The sequence below is a fragment of the Cryptotermes secundus genome, unplaced genomic scaffold (genome assembly GCF_002891405.2).
Source record: "Cryptotermes secundus unplaced genomic scaffold, Csec_1.0 scaffold1674, whole genome shotgun sequence".
Classification (NCBI taxonomy): domain Eukaryota; kingdom Metazoa; phylum Arthropoda; class Insecta; order Blattodea; family Kalotermitidae; genus Cryptotermes; species Cryptotermes secundus.
Genome location: NW_019720598.1, coordinates 44,262 through 69,561, shown reverse-complemented (window position 1 = coordinate 69,561; position 25,300 = coordinate 44,262). Strand labels below are relative to the sequence as shown.

General features: G+C 36.8%; 1 protein-coding gene across 2 annotated transcripts; it reads left to right on the top strand.

Annotated features, from left to right (window-relative positions):
• Window positions 1–457: 457 nt before the first annotated feature.
• On the top strand, window positions 458–24,198 carry LOC111870398 (SET and MYND domain-containing protein 4). 2 transcript variants are annotated; one of them, XM_023862651.2, is made up of 9 exons: window positions 459–844; window positions 3,506–3,650; window positions 7,162–7,334; window positions 10,668–10,899; window positions 12,123–12,339; window positions 15,351–15,534; window positions 16,561–16,765; window positions 17,828–18,182; window positions 23,136–24,198. In XM_023862651.2, exons 1-9 carry the CDS (start codon window positions 523–525, stop codon window positions 23,343–23,345), a joined length of 2,043 nt encoding a protein of 680 aa, XP_023718419.1. In that variant the 5' UTR covers window positions 459–522; the 3' UTR covers window positions 23,346–24,198. The 2 variants fall into 2 exon arrangements, with proteins under 2 accessions (XP_023718427.1, XP_023718419.1); XM_023862659.2 differs by lacking the exons at window positions 7,162–7,334; window positions 10,668–10,899 and having other exon boundaries at window positions 458–844.
• Window positions 24,199–25,300: the final 1,102 nt, after the last annotated feature.

The window sequence follows — 25,300 nt, the reverse complement described above, 5'->3', positions numbered from 1 at the left end:
CATTCATTCCACCAATTGCTCCACAATCACCCTCACTTATCATCTGGGGCTGGTACAATAGGCCAGAAGTGGCCGCAGTACAAGGGACTTAGTCCCACCCCACTATCGATAAATAAAAATGTATATATAATGTTCCATATAATGCTTATGTGATTTTCAGTGTTGTATTTTATATCATGTCAGAATTACTCGTAACTTTTGTACTGTTCATAAATATCTTGTTGGATAGGAACAGATCCTGGAAGCAAACATAATTCATACCTTATTTTGATTTTCCAAGATATCTGACCTTGCATTTTATGCTTAATGCATACCATACTGTGTGAATTATGAATCTGGAATAAGATCAAATAGCTTTTCTGCTATTTCAATTGGCTGCAGGCAGTGGCATGTTAATGGTGCTCTCATACTAAAGGTTTAAAATAGACTGTGCCAAATTTAGCAACCCATGCCTCCTGCTCATGTCTGCAGCACTGCCCAGTTAGTATATAAAGCTAAGAAGACAAGCTGAAAACATCTAAAATGAAACTGGATTCTTTAGCAGAAAAGAAGTTAGACACAGACTGTGGTTTCTTAAAGTGTCACCATTCAAATCTTCGTAATTCAATTAGTGATGAAAAATTACAAGAACTGTCAACTCTTCAAAGTGATGAAAAGCGATTTTCATTTGTCTATAAATTGCCTGTTGTTCATGAATATGAGGTAAAGGCTTCCAGTTCTGGAAAAAATGAAACAGAAGCAGGACAATTAAAGGAAGAAGGAAACAAAGCATTCCAAAATGGAAACTACCAGAGTGCAATGCAAAGTTACACAAAGAGCATTATGAAAATACCATGGGCTAAAGGTAGGAATTTTCCTAATGCAAGGAAGTTCATCTTTTAGATTTCATCCTGAAATATATTTCTTGCTCCCTCTATACTGTAATAACTTTCATGTTGTTGAAAGTAGTATTTAAGATCTAGAAAGACAATAGAGATATGCAAGTCCAAAAACACAAATAATTCCTCTATCAGGAAAAATATTGTAAATATTAGGCTCAAATGAAATTTCAGCTTTATCTTATAAAACATCCACTGTAATTAGAAATTTTGTAATAAGAATTTGCATTATTAACCCCCTGCCGTATCTAACAAAGTATAATGTAATTACATTAAATACAGAAAACCCTCATCCAGCTCAGGAATTTGATTCCTTGAAAAGAATATGTCGGGTAAGTCTGCATTGGAGAAACTATTTTGTAGGTTAAATGAGGATATGTGTATGGTTGCATGAACTCCATTATTGCCTAGATATGCACGTGACCTGCTTTGAGCTACCAAAGTACAAAAGTGTGTAGCTTGGATTCTGCACCTATAGAGACTTCATGTATAATAAAACATGCATGTTTTGATACCTACTTGGTCCATAGGTTGCAGGGTAGATGTCATGTTAGGAGGTAAAATATTACAGTGGCATTAGGCTAACCAAATTGTAGTGTTTCAGAGTCATGGCCAGGGTCAAACATTGTATGTATATTCAAATCTTCTAGATAATTGTTTGCCATTGTTTTTGCATGTATAATCAAAATTGTTTGCAGTTGACATGGGTGTACTGTATTTCCAGCCATGTTTAACATACTAAAACATAGTCTATAAATGGAATTTAAATTATTTTGTGTGGTAGCATCATTGTACAGTGATTTTAATTGTTTGATACATTTATTTTCTCATATGTAATATACAGATAATACTGTGGTGATTTCCAAATTAGGATGTCACCTGTAATGTATGTCTGCAGAGTAGTAGATTTTCTCAATTTATATTACTGATATAATGTCCTATAAATACATGTAAACTCGAAACTGATGCCAATGATTAAAGAAACGCAGCTCTATATTAGAGTTAAATAAAATAAGGAAAAAGAGGACTGATGATTTTCTTAAATATACAACATTTCAGTTACTAACCTGTTCCTAAATGGTTCAAGTCATCACCCTGCTTGTAACTTCACCTTTCCATCTGATGACAATAACTAAGAGACTCTTTTTGCTAGGCACATGACATGTTATAGTGAGATTGATTCTAAATATATGGCGTCTTCAAATTCTGTATAAAATATTTTTTTCTGTGCACAATTAAAAAGAATGACGTCCATGTACTAACTCCTTCCATATTTCCCTTGAACTGTCATAATTCGATAAATGATATAAACTCCGTCTCAAGTGCAAACAATATATTTGTGTCTTTGATCTTGCTCCCTACACTACATGTTTCGGCCTCAGACGGCCATCATCAGGTGTAAACACTCACGTCGCTGTCACACTGCACCCAGTTCAAAGTTTAACATCTAAAACACTCTCCCTGTCATTATCAACTTCTACTTCGTTGATAGCTGTCCACCCGTAGATTACTTCACACACGTTAATTTTGAGTTTATTGTAATAGCACCATAATAAAATCTTTAGTTCTAATTTTAAACCTTTAAATTCTTGTCCAAATTTTAAAATTTTAAAATTGTTAGGGTTATTCGCCCTGTGTTTGAAGTGCTGCAGCGGCTAGTTTATATCTAGACGGAGTTTATATCATTTATCGTATGGAGTGCAACAGGATGCTTAAATATAATATTGTTATAATTCCCTTTCCAGTATACTTCCCTATATTTCCCTCAGGTCATCTATCCCTTCTGTTCACACAAATGTTAGTGGTAATAAACATAGGACACCTGTTAATAGAAACAATGAGAACCTACAGTTATATATGAAACAATAGCGGAGCCACTTAAGGAGATGACTGGAGAAGAGTGTTACTCAAACAAACTGGCAATTGAAAACCGAAATATATCAGAGCTCTTACTTTACAGGGTGTAAGATATGTAATGCATTTAATGGTTTAATATTGTTTATCTGACCTTGTGACTTTGAATAAATACACCCAAAATGATTAATAAATTGCCCACATAACACAGATAGTTCATTGTCTGGAGACATACATAGCAGTTTCACACATAATTTGAGTCATCTTCATATTAAATTCATGTTCAGAATATGGAAGTTTTAATAGATCTCATTGAAAGCTACATGTTACATGCCTGACTATAACAGATCATTAAATCAGGAAAATGTGGTTCAGCCATACTGTTACTTGATTTATGGGAAAATTTACCCTACAAAAGTGATGTACTTCATCTACCTTATTTTGAAATGTGACTTTATTTATTAATGCTAATTCTGCTTCTCCCTTCAGTGCTCATAGTGTTGCTGGGTTAATATTCTTTAATTTCAAAATTTCAGCACAGTACCTGTAAGAGATGAAAATTAACAAGGTGTAAGGAAGACCCTTCAGTGGTAAGACTGGTGTATTCTTTCATCATCATTAGTTTATTGGCTCAGAAGTTAGTAGAAACTTACAGAAATGATCCCACTATATGTCTTCTCCAGTCCCATCAGAGACTAAAATCAGAGACTGCAGCTAGCTCAGAATAATCCCATTACATGACAAATATCTTGCACAGTTTCAATAACTTTCAGATTCAACCCGGGAACTTGCTATTACAGTGGCCAACCGTTCTGCTACATTCTACCACTTACAGAAGTATCAATTGGCATTGCAAGATATTGACCTGGTCTTCTCACTTGATTATCCACCAGAACTTAGCTACAAAGTTCTTGACAGGTAAGTATGAACAAAGTACTGCCCATATATAAACACAAATACATTTTAGGACAAAAAGTGTGAATCTGGATATTGCTGAGCAGCTAGGTACACATTTTACGTGTTTTGCATTGGCGTGGAATTTGGTCTCTTATTCTAAGAGAAGAACTTATAGTGAGGGTGTTCCACAGATTTAAATCTGTTATTTTTACATTAACAGCATTATCTCTCTAATAGTCATGTTTGTTCTTATAGGTCCTTTCCTTCAAAATGCAGTTGTTGTTGCTTCTGGGGTTGAAAATTTCATATTCTATTCATTATTTATATTATATAATTTATAAAGGCCCTCTTGAGATTTCCTTCTGTACAGACAGCTGTAGCATAATCACCAAATAAAGTGACATTTATATGAATAATTTTGTTGATTTTTTGGACATTATCCATCGTCCTGTTTTTTGTTTAAAACACAATGTTTCAGAGACTGGATATTGTCTCGGTCTTCAGGCAAAAGCCTACTCAGTTGGGCTCAATCGATAGAATTAGTCACTAGATATTCTTGCTTACTGATCTTTAATCCCTGCTTTATGCTGGGAGACATATACCATAGAGTCAACTTGAAGATGATCTCTCTGAGTCCTCAGATAGAACACAAAAGAGAATAACTAGCTCTATCAATTGGGTCCAACTGAGCAGACTTTTATGTGAGGACAGAGACAGAATCCAATCTCTGAAACGTTGTGATTTAAACAAGAAAAAGAAAAATAATAGGATGATAGATAATGTTGAAAAACGCAATTATTATATTAATATACCATAGTCACTGACCTTAGATCTCGCATGAATACTATTTATAGTCTTTTAAATTTTTTCTGCACTTTTTTAACAGGATAATCAATATATATTGATTATCCTGTTAAAAAAGTGCACACATATATATATATATAGACACACGCTTCGTCGATTTACGACCACAAAAAAATTAAAAATAAAAGATGATTAAAATGTAAAAGTTTCTAAAAATAAATTATAAAGATGATAAAAAGATTAAAAAAGTTAAAAAATACTGGTAATAAATATATGGCTGACATACGACCAGATCGACTTATGATCTGTCAGTCAGAATGGAAGTCGGTTGTAAATCGACGACCAAGTGTGTATGTATACTATATATATATACATGTGGTAGAGTCTTTAAGTTCGTGGAATGTGGTTTTATCGCATCATATTAAAAGGTATTCACATACACTTATACAGATCCACATTGGACCTCCAAGTAGTTGCCGTTGGCCGCAATGCAAGTCTGCCAACGTTGATATAGCTGTCGGAAGCACTGCGTAAACATATTGGCAGTAAATTCCCATATGACGCTTTGCAGCCGCTCCAGGAACTTACAGACTTTGGTAGTGTGTATATATACAAGAACCGATAAAAGCAAATATCCTCACTATACAAATATAGGGACTAAAATTATATGTTCTGAATTGGAAAAATATGGGAAACAGGAAGCTTCATAGATTTGAAGATGTTGTTCAGAGCAAACATGTACTATTAGAACCAAACATAAAGTGTAATGTGACTAGTGCAAGCAACATTGTGTTACATATAATACAAAGACACAACACAATGAGTACTGATCCATCCATACTTACAGATGCAAGATGCAGTATGTTTCAGTTATTTTATTTTGATACAGGAGACTACTCGTATATGAAAATGAAATTTCACTTGGGAGGAGGAAAAAAATGTTTTTAAATATAAATTGGTGACAGAAATATTTGAAATGGAATTGATAAATGGGGAAAAGAATTCTGAAATAAGGGGCCTCAATATTTTGTTTTCTGTATATAAATCAGGAATGATGAGGAGGACAGGAACTATAGCACAGGAAATGCATATAATAGTTATATTGGGAAATCTTAGTCAAACAGATTACATGGGATATGAAGATACTGTCATGAGTTTATGGGTCTGTGACTAATAATAACAGTTTTGGACTGGATTTATTAACACCTTCTTTTACAATCTCTCTTAATCACAATCAATCTTCAGCTGAACCCTTCTTCCTTCACTGCCGAGGACTCGCCCCATTCTCATTTTCTCAGATTTGAGTCAGAGTCAGAGTTACTTTAAGACTGGCGGTTTACGCCAGTCAGTTCGTCATGGCAACAAGCCCCTTGAGGCTCACGATCGGTAATTTTATTTTCCAACTGAACACTTGTGGTTATAGTCCTTATGCAACATCCTCTCTGATGAGAGGATGAGTCTGTCATTTACAATTCCTGCTGGTCCTCGCCAGCAGTCATTCTCAGGTCCTAATCCCGCAGGACTCAAGGTGGATCCATAGAAAACACATCCATGGCCCAACAATGGATATATGCGAACCACACAGGAAACACCTCTTGCTATACTGGCTCTAGTGTTGTATTTACAGCGCCACTGCATAGCAATGGAAGTTATCCAATTCTTGCCACGGGAATGTGTTGACCGAGTTGTTGCCTACCAATGGGCATGTGTCACGTTATTAATGGAAGAATAATAGTAAAATGTATGGAAGGGACACACACTGCTGGAATGTTAGTGGATCAGGACAGAGATGGCTCTTGCAGTGATGAGATTGAATCTCCAGGTTCTGTAATAATACAGAATTTCTTAAATAGTCAAGTACTTATTGTGTGCTTATAGATGTCTGTCACTTGATCACTGTAAGGATCACATGTCTTGAATTCTTTAAAGTACAGAGTTTCCACTGTTGTAAGAGTATAAATCCCAAAGTTTTTTTTTTATTGCTAGTGCGGTGGAACTAAGTCCCTTGTACTGCAGCCACTTCTGGCCTATTGTACCAGCCCCAGATGATAGGTGAGGGTGATTGTGGAGCAATTGGTGGAATGAAGATTGGCAGGGGAAACCGAAGTACTCGGAGAAAACCTGCCCCAGCGCCACTTTGTCCACCACAAATCCCACTTGACCAGACCCGGGATTGAACCCGGGCTGCTGCGGTGGGAAGCCAGCGACTGACCACTTGAGCTATGTGTGGCCCTTCCTAAAGGATTTACTGCCACTCCCAAGAATAATGGATAAGATACTGATCCGCTCTGTCCCCAGTACTCATTGGATAGGAGGCTGGGTGGTCCCCAGAACCAGTTTGGATGCTGTGGAGTAGAGAAAAATCTCTTGCCCTTGCCAAGAATCAAACCCAAGCCATCCAGCCCATAGCCTGTCATTATACCAAATAAGCTATCCTGGCTTATTCTGTGTTTATTGTACCCTGAATAATAAGAAAGCAATGTAAATAATTACTGTGATGCTATGATGTGCATTTCCTGGCTTCAGCTACCATACCTTGTTAGTGTTCTCTGGCATAAGCTGAAAAGAAATAGGTAATTAATTTTTCAAATAATATTGTAATATTTTTTTCTTATCTTCACTCAAACTTCCTACATGAATATATTCAAACAAAAAATATAATACGTATCATGATAATACACAGTGTTACTTGACGGTAAGTAATTCACTGAACTGTGTTTTATATCAGGAAAGCTCGCTGTCTTCTTGCAATAAAACAACTGAAGGATGCACTCGAAGCTTTCAGGTGCACTCTCACGGCCCTGGACTTAGCCAAACTACCTGTGGAAAGAAAGCGAAAATGGGAAATGGACGTGCAAATTATGCTTACAATGTTGGCCAAGAACAAGGTCCTTGCTAATGGTACTTATGAACTTATTTTTAGATTTTTTTTTTTTACTAAAAAGCCTGATTAGGTATGATTAAACAATTTATGCATAGCATGTAATTCACATCTTACTATACAGTATAGGAAAATCAATTTCAAGATGGCAAAAAATGGATGTCAACACACCAGTAATTTCACAGTTAGTAAAATCTTCAGACAAAGTAATCCAATGGAAACAACTTAAGGACTCTTCCTGTTATACTTTTACATAAACTCAACACATTATACCATGAAAGTATATAATTTCTGTTGAACTTTTGTCGATCATATACTTCTAATTCCCCAACATGTTTCAGTCCTAATTAGACCATCTTCAGGGTATTTTTTTTTACAGATATTAAAAGGAAACTTTTCAAGGGTATTATATGGACGGAATCCAAGTTGTAATGATTCAAAATTAATAAAAACAAATAAATAAATATATACAAACTAAAATAAGCAAATATAATTATTATGAAAATAATAAAGCTAATGCCATGTTAAAGCCGTGCACCATTTATCATTGTTATAATTGAGCTGTATACTATGCTGTGTACCGGTTGGGTTGTCGTCTCATTCGTTTATAATGTAGTGACATTAGGATTTCATGCATCTCAAATGGGTGTATATGCATAGCTTACATGTGAATTTAATTTAATATTTACTGTGATGTAGCACACACTGATGAGATGCTAGTTTTAGTTGTCTTGTTCACTTGTTGGTGTCTGTAAATATAATGTAATGATGACCGCCTCTGTGGTCAGAGTTCCTGACTACAGATCCAGAGGTCTGGGTCTGATTCCCAGCGCTACCAGATTTTCTGAGAAGTAGTAGGTCTGGAACGGGGTTCACTCAGCCTCGTGAGCATAACTGAGGAGCTATTTCAATGAAATAGCGGCTCTGGTCTAGAAAACCGAGATTAACGGCCATGGGGATTCGTTGTGCTGACCACGATACCCTCTATCTGCTAAAGTTGTCACTAACTTTGCAGACAAGCGGCGGTTGCTCAGTCAGTACAGTTCACTTGCGGATTACAGGCCACGGAGTTTGTTTTATTTTATTAGAATTTTATGCATTCAAAATAAGTGCTTGTGTATAGTTTATGTGTGAGCTTACTATGATGCTGTGGTTCAATTGTGAAGATATTTGTTGCAGGAAAACGAATGTAGAAGTGTTTAGATACAGGGTGCAGGGTGTGTGTGGGTTTATATTTGGTTGTTTTTGTGCATATGCATGATCATATGTATGTTTCGGGGATGTTATAGTTAAGACTATGTCGAACAGATAATTATTTTTTGTTCCAAATAATTGTTCATGTATTACTTTATCCTGTTCCTTATACATGTAAATATAGAAACTTTCATTTTTGTCCATTAACCAGTATTTTTGTGCATAATGTATTTTCTCTGTGATATCTTCTATTTTCCCATATCTATGAATATAATTTAAGATGTGTGTAATGTAGCCTGAATGTTCCCTATTATACTTTGTTTCTTTTATGGCTTTTATATCTAATGTTCAGTTAATGTTTGGTCTGTCCTGTGTAAACTTTTTGCAATCCCAACATGTAAGTCTGTATACTCCTGCAATTTCATACAGGGTGGCACATGAAGTGATCCAGTACCTGATCTATTAATAAAATCTTTATTTCAAGTACAATACTAGAAATGAACATACAAAAAGAAAGAAATTTGCATGGATATTTATCTTCTGTGAATCAAGTGTTCAATATGACATCATTATATCTGGCAACTTCTTCAACATGAACTGCGATGTTGTTGACTATTCAACGGCACATATCCTCAGTTATCTCGTTGCAGGCCTGAATGATTAGTGCTCTCAATTCCTTTATTGTTTGTGACTTAACCTTTTACTTAAGGAATCCCCCAAAACGTAGTCACATGGGTTTAAATCATGATCACTTCTGCCCACATGCGAAACAATCAAGGAAATTGGTTTGAGATGACACGCAAGTCAAAAGTATCATGCAGAAAGTCCAAAACAACATTGGCTGTGTGCGGCCTGGCTGCATCCTGCATGAGCCACTGAGTTTGTAACTGTAAACCTGTAGCAAGAAGGTGAGGCAAAAAAGTATTGTGCAACATGGTCACTCTTCACTGTGTCTTCAAATAAAATTGGCCCTAGCAGTATGTAACTTGAGATGGTGACCCACACTGTAATTTTCGGTGCCTGATGCACCTCCTCATGAATCACACATGGATTCTCTGATGCCAAGAATTGAATTTTTTGTTTACTAACCACATGATCCAAGTGCAAGTGTGCCTCATCAGAAAACCAGATATTGTTTAACAATACCTCATTATTCTGAGCCAATTCAGCAAATGTCATTCTTTGATGTTTGTTTTGAAGTGCAAGTTTAGGCAACGCTGTCATTTTGTAAATCACTTTTCAATATTCATTGCACCCTTTGTCTGGATATCCCTAGTTGTGCTGCAGCCTTCCTTGTTGATTTACTGGGGCTTCTTTGCAGCGCCACTCTGACAGCGTCATTCTCCAGAGAATGCACAGATGAAAGCTGGCGACGTTTCCTCTCCAACATTGAACCATCATTATTAAACTGATTATAAAATTTATGAATTGTTTTGAATGAATGTGCCCATCACATTTGAAACAGGCATGAAACAGCCTCTGTGTGACCACAACACTTCTTGTTTCAGTAAAGAACAGCATTGTTTTAATGCGCTGTTCTACAGACAGTTTTCCTTTGTCAGCCATCTTGTGTAAACTAGCACATAAGCAGGAACAGTGCCACACTAGTGCACTCAGGAAGAGTTAGAACTAATCTCCATGATTAACATGTTACAAAACATTGTTCATTACAGAGTTGAATATTTGATACTAAACCAAATACTGGATCATTTCATGTGCCACTCTCTATTTATAGCAAGTAATGCTATGTGAAGTAAATTCCTGATTCTGTATCAAAAATTAATATAAAAAAATGTAATCAAGTTATTGCTAATCAGGCATGGTCAGCTGGTTTATTGGCTGATTTGCTAATATAATTTGTATGACAGCTTTGAGAGTCAGTGACCCTATTCTGAAACATCCATATCATAGACATGGCTTCTAATAGTGTACTCTCCAATCCTAAACATCTACCTGAAAGTTAGTCACATTTTCATAACAAAAAAGAAATCTCAAGAAGTGCAACATATATGTATATATGTTTTGGAAATGTAAATTCACCAAACCATTCCACGATGAACTACAAAAGATTAATAATTATCCATCATAAGTCAGCTTCATTTATTCTGCCATAATGAGGACATAAAGCAGATCATGTAATTCCTTTATATTTCAATCAGAGCCTAGAACACTTCCAGAAGATGCAACTTTACCCAGTGTGACTTGGCAGCAGCATTCACGTTATGTGTCAGCAAGTTCTGCAGTAAAAATAGAAGAGAACAAGGATATGGGGCGATTTGCAGTGGCAGGGAAAGAAGTGAAAGTAGGAGATACGCTGGTGGTTGAATCAGCATTTGTTGCAGTCTTATTAGCAGAACATGCTGGCACACATTGCTTTCATTGCTTCAGAAGGTATTGTACATAATAAAAGTGCATGCCTTAATCATGGCTTTCCTGATTTCATAATGCTGGCATCCTGTCTGTATAAGAATCACAAATGGTCACTGTATACCATCACATGAACATTATTTCCATAAGCTACAGTCTAACAACATGCTTCAGTCACATGACTGTCATCAGGTGAAAATTCCACAAAAATTACTAAAATTGTAAGCATGGTGTAATCTAGTAAAATACAATTTTAATCTATGTTTCAAGTATGATGCATCTAACAACTTTATAAAAATTAAAATATTAAAATGAATTCTCTAATACCCTGAAAATGGAATAAGCCTGAGCTATGTGGCATCATATACCTGAAAACTGTATGATAAGGGTTCTTGCAAAAATAATGCACTTCAAGGGGTTAATGGCTACAAATATATGGCAGTCAGGCTATGGGTTGGATGACCAGGGGATCAGGGTTTGATTCCAAGCAGGAATAAATGTTTTCCAGTGTCCGGAGTGGCTCTGGGGCTGACTCAGCTTCCTCTCCAGTGGGACCAAGGGATTCCTTCCCTGGAGAAAAAGCAGCTGCAGCATGAAGCTGACTCATCTCCATTTAGTGCCAAAGTTAAGAATGTGTAGAACTTTGTTGCCACTCCCCAAATATTTTCGTGACATTGCTTAATAAAGCACAGGGACAACTTTGAATTTTATGAGGTAGTAAGGGAATGTATGAGCTTCCAGAATTTTAATATTACAAGAATGTATCTGTGGAATTCCTGGAAATCTCTTTGGAAATTCAATATGGCAATCACTGCTGTGTTTTACAGATCAGTTGTTGTCTTGCATTCAGGAGTTATGGCTGTAATCATGCCAAAGATCAGATAGATGGATACAAAATGCTGTGATTTTTCTAGTTTTAAAAATGAAGTGACAGTACTGATACTTTGATTTTCCCATAGATAACTTCTGTCTTATTTTTACTTAGCCTGAGAAAGTACTGTGATTTTGAAAAAGATTAATCTTGAGATTTTGATGAATATGAGAATTTGGTTTTAGAATGTTATTTGTATGTCTGTATACATATGCCAGTCATGGAGTCACAAATGTATATCCTTTTTTTAAATTTTATTGTTATCATGGGCAAAAAAAAATTATATTTAAAATGGATAATTTTCTGAAATGTATTCTGGAATAATAGAATAAGCTTACTCATATTGTCACAGGTTCTGATTTCTGTGTGATATTAGGTTGGAAGCTGCTTACCCATGTAATCAATGCACCAGAGTGGCATTCTGCAGTGTTGCATGCCAGTCAGAAGCCCTTGCAACTCATCATGCAGTTGAGTGTCCTATACTTGAAACCCTGTGGTCCTCAGGAGCTTCCATTATTTGCCTCATGGCTCTACGAATATTGTCACAGCGGGGACTCAAATATTTCCTTGATATGAGAGACATTCTGAAAAAGGTATGAAAATAATGCTATATATAATCTTGAAAACCTAAAGGTATCAAATGTCGAGTTATGATTAAAATTAAGCAAATCCCAAGTCGGTCATGGTAGATTTTGACATAAATTTGCCGGTGTCCAAGATTTGTTGCAGTAACTCTGATTTTACATTAAAAGTTATATGTCCAGTTGTCAGAGTGATATATGAAGGCCATAAACAAATAGGTGATCTACTAACTAAACTAACAGTGTGGAGTTCTCCTTTGAGACTGATAGTCATTGTGTGCTGGCCATTCATGGAATCTGAAGATTCATCATGTTCACAAAAACCCACAACTGGATCTCATTCTAAGCTAGATATGAGGTGTATTAGAAAGTTCTGGACTAGGTTCAAAAAGAAATACCGGCTTAACTTACTCAATTTTGGCTGCCATCTCCTTGGGAACGTATACAGCAACCCTAACGTTTTTTCCATCTTCAAAAGCGCCGTGGAAGTCATTTTCCTTAATGCTGACAAGTGCTGCTTGTGATTCCCTTTGGATGTCAGGCAGTTTCAAAACATCGTTCCTTCAGTTTCACTTTCAATTTGGGAAACAAAGCGAAATCACAGGGACTAAGACCAGTGAGTAGGGATGATGGGGAACGATAACCATATTATTATTGATCACAAACTCTATGGTTTTCAGGGACGTCTGGGTGGACGCATTGTGATGAAGGAGCAATGTGGCATATGTTCAAATTTTCTGTTAAGATCTCCTGACAAACTCCATAACTGATCCCAGTGGTATCTGCGAGCTCAGGGATTGTTCAGTGATGGCCTTCATGAATGAGTTCTCGAATTTTTTAAACATTTTCTGTCATTTTGCTGGTGCTTGGTCACCCTGAATGTTTGGCATCTTCAATTGACACTCAACCGGCCTTCAAACGTGAGTGCCATTCAAAAACCACTGGCTGGCTTAAAGGATGTTCTCCAAAAACCTCACAAAGCATTTCAAAGTTTTCAGTAGCAGATTTACAGAGCTTCACGCAAAACTTGATGCAGATACGTTGCTTGATCTTGCCATCCAGTGCAGGCAAAACGAAACATGAAGTCGAAAAAGCACTCGTGTAGAAACAGTACATGTTCACAGCTTTGTGTCATGTGGCAGACTGATGCAATAGGCTTGCAGAAGTGTGACCTTGTCTTCCTCTCTCATCTTCTTTCACAGAGATAGTTACAACAATAACAGTTCGGGAACTTCCCACCTCGGAAATCTAGTCTACAACCATACACCCCATTTTTGTTAAGTTCAATCTTAATATTATCCTAGCATCTAGGTTTAGGTTCACCATATTGTCTCTTCTCTTCAGGTTTTCCAACCAAAATTTATTTCCATTTCCAGTCTCTCTCATGAGTGCAACATTCCCTGTCCATCTAACAAATAACAAACATGGCTAAAAAACATACATTCTGATTACTGTTACCATTTTGTATTTGATGAGAACAGTTCCAGATTTTGTATCACATAGAAACGATGGTCAGTTCTCATGGCATTCCTATGTGAATCAAAGCTGAATGGATAGTCAGGTTTCTTCACTGCTGTCTCTGGTAAAAATATAAGTCTCAACTAACCATAGGGAAAAGTCATACAAGGAAATTAGCAACATTCCTCTATAGACAGTTTATATTTTTATACATTTGCATGCATGCAGGAAACACACACACACACACACAGAAGTAGAACTCACAGTTTAACTGTATCCTTTAATTTGTTACCACTACTATACTAATGCCATTGTCATTTCTGTTATTCTTTGTTTCATCACCAGTATAAAACTATAATTATGCTTGTTGTTTTGAACTGGTGTGATTCTTGATCTCTTGCCTAAGAGAAGAATACTGTTTGAAAGGATTTTATATTACTCAATGCTGTGATATACATTCCAATTTCAGAATGAACTGAATTAACATATTCCATTAAACTACAAATAAAAGTGAAGAGGTAATTTGGAAAAGGGCATGAGTTCACATTTTGGTGAAATAAATACTATGTACATACATGCATACACCTCCATTATATGAGAAGTCTGGATTATTCTAATGTACTGGTCTGTTTATGGTCATCCATTTGAAAATGGCATGCATCCAGACTGTTTTAATCTAAGTGGCCTTACCTATGTACTGTATTTGTAAAATTACAGAAAGTTTAGTCCAAACACAGAGGTTGTAAAATACAGAACACTGTTTTGAAATAAACTTATCTCAGTGAGATTACTTTTAAATTGTCCTTTCTTGGAAATAGGCATGAAACCAAAATTTTAACATGATTTGTAAGCTATACAATTATCAGAATTACAAATGGCAATCAAGGAGAGGCTCTTTAACCCTGAAGTTACTAGGAAGGTCTGTTTAAANGAAGACTGCTTTCTTCATAGTCACCGCTGTGAAAGCCTCAAATCTGTTTACTTTTGTTTACATCTTGCACAGTTTTTCATGTCTTCTGTAAAATTTACTTTCTTGGGCTCTTGCGTCTTTCCAAATTGCCTCTTCATATGTGTAAATTACTGCAAAAGTGCCATCTCTTAATAAAATATGGTACAATAGTGAATATTAACTGGAAAATTAAATCCTGGATTACAATTTATAAATTTCAGAAGACAAAATGATTTATTATGTCATACTGAGTCATGACTTTTTTGTAAAGTACTGTGTCAGTTCATGCAGAAATGACCATCATATGTAAACCCCACATTGTTGGCTCATCATGATGAGAGAGCGTTTGTGTTTGTTTCATTGACATCTGTGTATAAAATATGAACTTCAGAAGAACACTTTCAACAATTCTTTTCAAATTCCAGTCCAAAAAGTTCCAGGTTGGATACCCAACAGAAAAATATCACTGACCATACTGTATCTGTATTAATAGGTTACATCTTAAATTACAGATATTTGAAAGTATACTGTGAATTACAGACATATTGTCAAAGTCATAATAAATAAGTGGCTAGCATTTGGAGTATTTGTTTATATCAGAATGTCTTCTCTCTAGGGCTGTGATGTTGTAAATAGCTCTCAGAAATATCATCCCACAGACTATCGAACAGTATATAATCTTGTGGGTCATTCAGGAATGCGAACAGCACTCGACTTCTTACTGAGAACAGATACAGCCATTTTATTATTCAGGTGTCTTAAAGTGGCAGGTTTTTTCAACATGCACCCATCAGAATCAGGTATGACACTCTCCTTATAATCAAAACATATATAAAGAACATATACCTCATATCCAGTGGGTATCAGTGGCTCTTTCCCCAGGGGATAAAGTGACAAGGACATGAAGACGACCACTCACCTCCATCTGGTGCCCCAGTCAAAAAGGTGGAGCTGTACTTCCAGTCCCCCATATGCCTTCATAACTAATTAAGCACAGGGACTTTACCTTACATTTTACCTTTATTATATACTATATGATTAAGAGGATGTTGCTGGACTTTGAAGGATTAACTTTAAAACTAGTGAGTCTGATCTGTGACTGTTACTTGAAGATCTCCATTTGTAACAGTATTTTCCTAGAGAAAAAGACAACTTCATTTTAAGCTAGATTAATATAGGCGAGTATATTCTGAAGCATATTACTAGTTTGGCAGGTCTGTCAATATAATTGAAGAAGTTAAAGGAAATCCAAGCATCGTAATTTCTTCCTACGTCTTATATATCACACCATGTACCTAATCATATGTATCTGCCATAAAGAAGGAAGAATTCATCTTATTTTTGTTGTACGATTATGAACTTCTAGGTTTCTCCACTTTGTGAGAGTACAGTGCTGCCTTATGCTTGTTATGCTTAGTACAGCCTGAGATTTCAGCACCACTAATATTAAATCCTAACACTGGACAAGATCCTGAGCCAGTTCCTTCTGCCTACCATCCTACGACTAATCTTAATGTTGCCTACCCATCACAGCCTCCTAGCCTTCACTGTTATGGTAAAACTGTCCCTGTGCCTAAGTAATTAAGCACCATGCCATGAAGATGTATGGGGAAGTGGGTGTAGAGTTCCATGCATTCTGAAGCTTGCATTAAATGGCGGTGGTATGGCCTGCTCCATGCCCTGGCTAATTCACCCCTGGGCTAAGAACAACTCTTCTCATTATAAGAAATCATATATAAATAATTGTAAAAGTATTTGAAAATAGTTTTATGTAAGAACAATGTTAACTCACTGAATTTAAAACAAAAACAATGTTCATGTTTCAGAACAGGAGCTAATGCCTGATGAGGTGTTTGTCGGAGCATTACTGCTGCATCATCTTCAGTTATTACAATTCAATGCTCATGAGATTTCTGAACTGCAATTGGAAAAACCAAATAAAATTGATTCTGCTCGCTCTGTATTCCTAGGGGGGGGATTATTTCCAACCCTAGCCCTGTTCAACCATTCATGTGACCCAGGAATAACAAGGTGATGTCTTAAATATCAGAAAACTAGATTAACAGTGGCACAACCATCTCTATTAGTATTACTCTACATAATCCTACACAAAAGTGTAGGAGGTAATATAGCAGAATTTAAATTGTTCACTTGAAGTCAAACATTCTTGGAACTGAACCAGATATACAGCAATGAAAACTACTAACAACCACTTATCATTAAGAGATCTATTGCTCTGGGATATACTGCCATGTAGTCTGTTGAAAGTCGATCGATGTTTCAGAAGAACATGTCGCCTCCATTTTCATGGTTGAATAATAAACCGCCACCTTTCTCGCTGGTTTCTTGCTTGGTATATTTTTTGACACTGAAGATGAAGGTGAGGTGACATGTTCCTGAGAAACATCAGTTAACTTTCAACGGACTACATGGTGTTATATCCCAGAAGACAGACCTCTTCATAACCACTGCCATGAGAACCACCCTACACTTATCATTATTACTGCATTAACACATTAGTATTCCTCTTGCAAATGTCTCTGTGGGCCCTTCTATTAGTAACTTTTTTCCAGAAGAGTATAAAACTTCTGAATTCCAGTTTCATTGTCCTTTAATGACAGAAACTGTGGAATCACGCTAAAGTACAAATATAAATTGGCAAAAGACATCAACAGGACTGAATTCTAAAACATTCTTTTTAAAAACTTAACATTTGAACACATGATCTCATAACCATAAAATCTCAAGAAAAAATAACTGTGCTGATATAAGTCACACATGCACACACACACAACTTTCCTGATACCATGAAATGCCATACAAACTGACTGATTAATCAACACACCACCTGATTGGCTGCACTAAGTGTATAAAGTTGTATAAACTGCTGTGTATATTCTTTTTCTTTCAAAGGTTTAATGATGATAGAATTATTCACGTAATCATGAATTCTTGTTCTTAATATATTTATTATAAGATAAGTATAACTAAAGAAGAATTTCATTATGTATTAAAATATATTCTGCCTCTATGCAATGAATAATCTTCTGAATAAATATTAATTACATTAATGTAGAATATTTATCTTTGCAGATATTTCCAGGGAACAACAGTTATAGCTCGTGCCATCAAAAACATCCACTGCGGAGAGATGATTGCTGAAAACTATGGACCAATTTTCACTCAGACCCCTCGAGCAGAGAGGCAAGCTACTCTGAAATCTCAATATAAATTTGATTGTCTCTGTGTGCCTTGTAATGAAGACTGGCCCATGTTCAACAACATGAACCAGGGAATTATGAGATTTCGATGTACTGGCACAGAAGACGGTAAAATCCGTAAGTGCAACAATGTGATCATTGTACCAACAGACACTTCAGACTTCATGATCCGATGTGCTGTCTGCAAAGAGAACACCAACATACTCAGAGGACTGAAAGTCCTGCAGGTAATGTACCAGCATTGTTCGCAATCTAGCTACACTATGTCTAGTTAATTCAATCTTCTCAAATGATGAAGCTTGCAGAAACAGAATTTGTATTCAACTTTTCAGAGACTGCCTGTTCCTCTGTCATCAGGGGTTGATGTGATGGGTGACAGTGCAGCCCATTAATACAATACACACATTTGCTCACAAAGTAATGAGCAAACTCTGACAGTCATCATACACAGATTCTGTTGTGTAACCTGGAATGCTACCATTCCTCCTTCCTTCCAACGTTTCATGCTGACCACATGTTGGGAGATGGGTATTAGAATAATGAATCCCACATTTGTGAAGCTGTGAAGTTGCAGTCAGATGGCAATGACCTCCCTTCACTAGGTGGTCCTAGTAGCTTGCCATTCCAGTGAAAACCGTGGTATCAGATCTTGCATATCTCGTCATAGTTCATGAAAGAATAACTAAATTTTGGCAGTGAAGAGACCCAAATAAAGCAGTCTCTGAAGAGAAGCAGCTTGCAAACTTTGTATATACACGGTGTGTCCAGGATCCGTTAGGACTCTTTTTTTTTTTGCCCTGCATTGCCATCTGTACGCGAATTGTGGCGTCAAGATTCTTGAAGTTTCAGTTGCGGCTGTCTATAATTTCAAAGTGCAAGCATTGCTGCATCATGTGTTCTGACCTTGAATGTAACAGTACTGTTCTCACGCTTGTCGGAAAATGGCAGTTGAACAGAGAGCCAACATCAAATTTTGTTTGAAGTAAGGCAAAACAGCCTGAGAAGCGTACAAAATGATGAAAAGTGTGTACAGTAGTGATTGTTTGAGTTGCTTGAACATTTTTCGATGGTATGTCGTATTTCATGACAGCAGGGAGGACATTGAAGATGCTCCAAATGCATCAAAGCCAAGAACAAGTCGCACTGAAGAAAATGTGAAAAGGTGACCAAAATCCTTGCATCAGACAGATGTGTTAGGGCAAGACTCATCGAGGAGCTTTTGGGAATACCAAAAAGTACTGTGCATCAAATTTTGACCAAGGATTTGGGCAAACAGAAGGTCTGTGTGCAGTTTGTACTGCACATGCTGTCAGGCGACGAAAAACATGCCAGATTGGAACACTGCAAAGACATGTTATGATCAGCCCGAAGTGATACAAAATTTACAAAATCGATTGTTACTGCTGACGAGACATAGTATTTTCAACATGAGCCTCTCACAAAGTGGCAGAATGCAGCGTGGTTGAGCCCAAAGTAACAGAAACCAAAGAAAGTGCGCATGCAAAAGAGTCGAGTAAAGACACTGCTAACCATTTTCTTCTATTCCAAAGGATTCATTCACAAGGAATTTCTGCCAGAAGGTCAAACAGTGAATTCTGATTATTATCTCGGAGTCCTCAATCATTTGTGGGCGAGAATTCTTCGAATTCGACCTGAATATCAAGAGCAAGGTTCCTGGTTGCTCCTCCACAACAATGCCCCACCCCACAAATCGAAGATCATGCACGATTATTTTGGCCATAAAAGGGATCGCAGTCCTTGATCGTCCTCCGTATTTGCCAGATTTGGTTCCAGCAGATTTCTGGTTGTTCCCAAAAGTTAAGTTGGCAATGAAAGGAGACCGTCACGACACCATCAAGGACATCCAAAGGGAATGTACCACAGTTTTAAATGTGATTCCACAAAAGGAGTACAGCGACTGTTTTCTAAAACTTTTCAATCGATTCCAGCTATGTATTGATTCAGAAGGAGACTATTTTGAATAAAAAGAGTGAAATTTTGAAAAAAATTCACATCTTGTATTTTTAATGAACACGGTCCTAACAGAACCTGGACACACCGTGTATGCTGCTGTAGTTAATTCTTATTTATATTTACCATCAGAAAGACCTTCATAAAGAAAGTAAAAAATGGATAGGTTACTACAAATTGTAATTTCAAAGGAGGTTACCAACACTGGAGAAATCTTCAAGCAGAAGGTACCTACAAATCTGTAACGTGTTATAATCTGGAAGATCACAATGTGAATTAATAAATGAACAGTGTCACATTACAGTGTTTTACTTAACTTGAATTAAAAGACAGACATTATTTTTGATCTGATATATTAGGCTTTCAGGAATACACATCAAATGTTGAAGGTTTTCCAATACTTTGGCAAACACTGAAGTTGCTGTCTTCAAGGTTATGATTTTGTGTGGAGGGAGGTTTGGCAGCTGCAATATTTGCCAACATGTGGTAAAACCTACAACATTTTATGCAGTGTATTTCCATAAGCTGAAGCCACATATTAGGAGCCTGCCACTGAATCTGAAGTACTAGAATCAGTAGATTAATTGTTATGGCAAGGTTGAGCTTCAAAACAACATAATTATAGTGATCTAACATAAAATCTAGAAATAGTTCGTTCACTTAAATCTGACTGCTCATTCATTAGGTGACATTGATGTACTTACAAAACTATGTGGTATAGGGTCTTGAACAATTCATAGTTAGTTATTCAAGGCAGAAAATAAAGATTCATTACTATGTTCACAAAGCCTCCAGATTGAAACCTATTCTGAGTGTCTGCTCGACCCCCAAACTCTATGATCACCCATTATTATCTGTCAGTAACTGATAAGTTAATATATTTGCAGCTACCCACCTTACCTGGAAACCATCTTCTCCATCCACAATCTGAGGATGTACCAAGCCATGATAATGGACCCACATTACACTGAATAATTTCTGAAAAACATAACAACAAATTAGCATGTCAGCCTAATTACAAGTGTGTACAAGCAAGCTACACTCATTCCCCTGAGATACATTTTGGAAACCATAAAAACTTGTTCTCACAAATACCCCACAAGAGTAAGAGCTGGAGACTAAAGAGGCCATATCAGCACTCCTCATTCACACTGGCATATAAAATTGATGTCCATTAAACTGTGAACATGAAACCCTTTAATGTGGAGGTGCAGTGTTGGCAGTAAACATGAAGCAAGCTTCATGTTCTGATATAAGGTGTGGACTAATGATGGAGTCCTGCCCAAATACCGAATCACACAAACCTTAAGCACTCAGTGCTTTTAATATGTGGGCTTCCATTTGTAGGTTATTAACGCTGACTGGATGCTGCTGAGTGAAATGTGACTCCTTGGTTCGTATCACTTGTATAACACAGCAGTTTCTTCACTGACCACTTTGAGCATATATCTGCAGAGCTCCAGGCTGCACTGTATAATATACCTGCTGTGATGAGCCCTCCTTACAAATGTGTGCTTACTCTTCATTCACCGTTGTATACCATTCTTTGTAATATCAGTCTGTTTTTTTATTGCTAGTGGGGTGGGACTAAGTCCCTTGTACTGCGGCCACTTCTGGCCTATTGTACCAGCCCCAGATGATAGGTGAGGGTGATTGTGGAGCAATTGGTGGAATGAAGATTGGCAGGGAAAACCGAAGTACTCAGAGAAAACCTGCCCCAGCGCCACTCTGTCCACCACAAATCCCACTTGACCAGACCCGGGATCAAACCCAGGCCGCCACAGTGGGAAGCCAGTGACTAACCACTTGAGCTATGGCACGGCCAATATCAGTCTCAGTGTACATGCCCCAATTACAAAATGTGGATTCACATGCATGGTTTTGAGAAATCAGTACATGACATGTGAAGACTGTATCATCAGAGTGGTATGCAGAATGTTTTCCAACATAAAATGGCCCTGTGGTTTAGGACTGACTTTCTATCTTAAACACTTTAATCATGTTCACATACTCACTGCTGGAATAAAAGAGATCCTTACATTCCTATTGGTTAAACACAAATGACAGAGTAAGACAAAATAATGCAATGATTTTGTTACAACAGGTCCCTGGTCTGTCCCATTTCATCACTCAGCCATAGCACAAAAATAATTATCCTATCTCAAGCCAGTAGGCATTCATACTCCTTGACTCTATAGTTCTTTAAGAACATCAATCTCCTCTACAGCCCATTCATCTTCACTGTCTGTCTTTTTCCTCCATCTCTTTACTTTCAGCTCTCAAAAATCATTCTCTGTTATCTTCCAATCACCTCAGTCCAGGCTTTCCCACTTTCCTTCTATCTTCTGTCATATGTTCAAAAAATGTCTTGACCATCCTTTCTATTCTAATCACATACTTCAACTACTCCAATCTTTTCCCTCTAATATCCACTACCAGATTGGGAGCTTTATCATTTCAGGTCAGATCCCAGGTACTTCACATTTCTTCAGTCAACATTTTCCTGTAATTTAATATTAATATAAATTTACTTTCATTCACAGTATTCTGATAATCTTCTACCCATATGAAAGCTCATTTCAAAATAATAAATTTAAAGTACAATGGTATCACACATCAGTGCTACTGCAAGAAGATCCTCACAAATCTCGCCAAATTTTACATGATAATATAATCACATCCAATTTTATCAGACAATATTTCTGTCTTATTTTCAATGTACAAAGCAATCCAAAAATCTTTACCTTGAATTAGTTATTGAACGTATTCACATTTGTTAATGCCTTTAGACAGTGACAATGCTGTATATCAGTTTTCGGTTGTATCTTGAATAACAAAGTAGTATTTACAAGTACTTCCTAACAGATAAAGCATGCCATTTGAAATAAGGTGTGCACAGATCATTAAAACAATTCTGAGAGGATATCTGAATGACAGCTTCCTCTCATGCACTGACATACTAAGACAGTCTTGGTGAGATGAGAAATTGACTAGGTGGCAGGACAGAAGATCAAGCAGTACTGCAGTGACAGATTGCTAAACATTTCTGTAAGAAGGAATGAGCCTGTAGCCCTCAGCAGATATGTGGTCCATTCTGTTCACAGTGAAATTATAAATATTATGAACTACACCACCATTAACATTTAATTTCATTTAATAAAAATCTTTCAAATAATAAGTTAATACTTCCCCTCTGACTTTTTCCACAGGACACAGATGCAATGTTCCATAAAGCAACACAACTGATGGATGAAGGTAAAGTGAGACAGGCTCTGGATAAATACACTGAAATCTTGGGTCTTCTCGACAGTATACTGGCTCCACCTTTCAAGGATTTCCACCTGTGTCAGCAAGCCATTCGCCACTGCATGCTCAGTTTTGGCAACAAATCAGTTGTGTCAAAGAAAGTCACAAAGTGAAAGATGTCAGCACATACATGACCTGAGAATTATTTTATGCCTGTGAGTGGTTTATCACACTCTCTTAACCCCAAGAGGAAAATTCCTATACCTGTTTATATATGAGAAAAATAATTATTTATCACAGACCATTACAAATGACTACACATCATGTTACCAGGCAGCGGCATGTAAAAGTTTGAACTGAAGAGAGGCAGGTAGCTCAGTCTAACTACTGTGCACAAATAACTGCAAATCCATGTCATAAAATAAACTGCTATGATGTTAGCAGTCGAATAAAGGATAGTAATATGACAATGGGGCATAACAATTTTCACCAGTGTCAGGATTGTGACATTCAAAGTGGATGCTCACTACAGATAGTAACTAAAATTTGGTTCAGTTCTTGGTAAAAAAATTACAGAAGAAAAATAAGAATTTTTGCTTGAATTACTGTTTATAAGGGATGTTCTTAAATGGTAAGTTCTTATTAACATCCTACAGTGAGTTAATCATGTTATATAAGCTGATCTAATAGGGAAAATTTTAACTGAAGTATAACCCTTGTGATGGGTATTTAAGTTTTCATAATTAAACATGCCATTGTATGCTTACATTTACACAGCATGTCATTAGTAATTATCATGCTTGTAAAAATGCACAGTGTTGCAGTATTCTAAAAATGGAGGCATTGTGTCCCCCTAAAAACATTGCAAACCTTTTCCACTAATACAGTGGCATCAGAACTGAAAGGAGAAAACCTGAAGAGTATTGTCGGTATATGTGTGACTATATGGGGTGGTTTGGATTGGTGAATAAATTTATTCACCACTTACAGGTCATAAATACAAATAAGTATAACATTATTGCTATTTCCACACCTTACAGTTCACTAGAGCTCACAGTCTAGTGTACTCAGTCTGTTACTAGACATTTTCTGGTAATGGCTCCACAGTGGCTATTCCTCTGCCCCTGGGCTCAAGTCCTCTCTTCATAGACTTGCATACAGAACTGATTAAGCTCTAACCTTGCCCTTGCTTATAACATCTCAGCATGGACCACACAGAAAACAGGTCTTCTATTGTTGCATTTGTGTCTGTTGCTGTGGGAACTTGTTTACTGAGCCATTGCCCAGAAACAGCCCTGGTATATCCGAACATATCACGATCATTGCATAGTAATGGCTCTACATACCACAGTATCAATATTAACTGAGATTTTATTGAAGGAACTTCTACATATGGTGACTCCTCTTAAATTCCACTATGTATGTAATCAATTTCAAAGTTTGAATAGAGTTAGAAGAGTAGCAGCAGTTTTCCTCTGACTCTTATCTGAATCACTGGTCATCCCAAAACGCTGCTGATGTGAAGTGAAATGGAAAAAGGAGATATCTTTAGCCAAATTTAAAGAAGGATTTGAGGTTCTCATAGCAGTGGTTATGAAGTCCTATCTTTTGGGATATAACACCATGTAGTCTGTTGAAAGCCATCCAATGTTTTGGAGGAACATGTTGCCTTCATCTTCAGGGTCAAAGAATAATTTTTCTCTGAAACGTGAAGAGACACAGGCAAATCCTACATTTCAAGGTGCTTTCAAGGCCACTGTGACTGATGGCATGAGCACATGGTCATTGAACACCAAATATTTTAATACTCAGAATGATACAATTTAAATGGTCATGTATTACAAGATGGGCATGCACCTACAGGCAGATGGAAATAGATTTGTTCAGTACACTGTTACATCAATGGGTTTGGGCTTATCACTAAGGTCCTGTAACAAAACTACAAAATAATTTGAAAATTCCTCCTTTAAAATCCTCACTGAATATACCCTTATTATTCAAACATACTGCAGCATTTTCAGTGAAATGGCGAGGAAACAAATGCATCATATTAGAAACCCTCTATTTCCGACACACTCTATTCTGTTCTACATGCCAGTGAGTGTGCCAAGAATTGAATATTATGCCT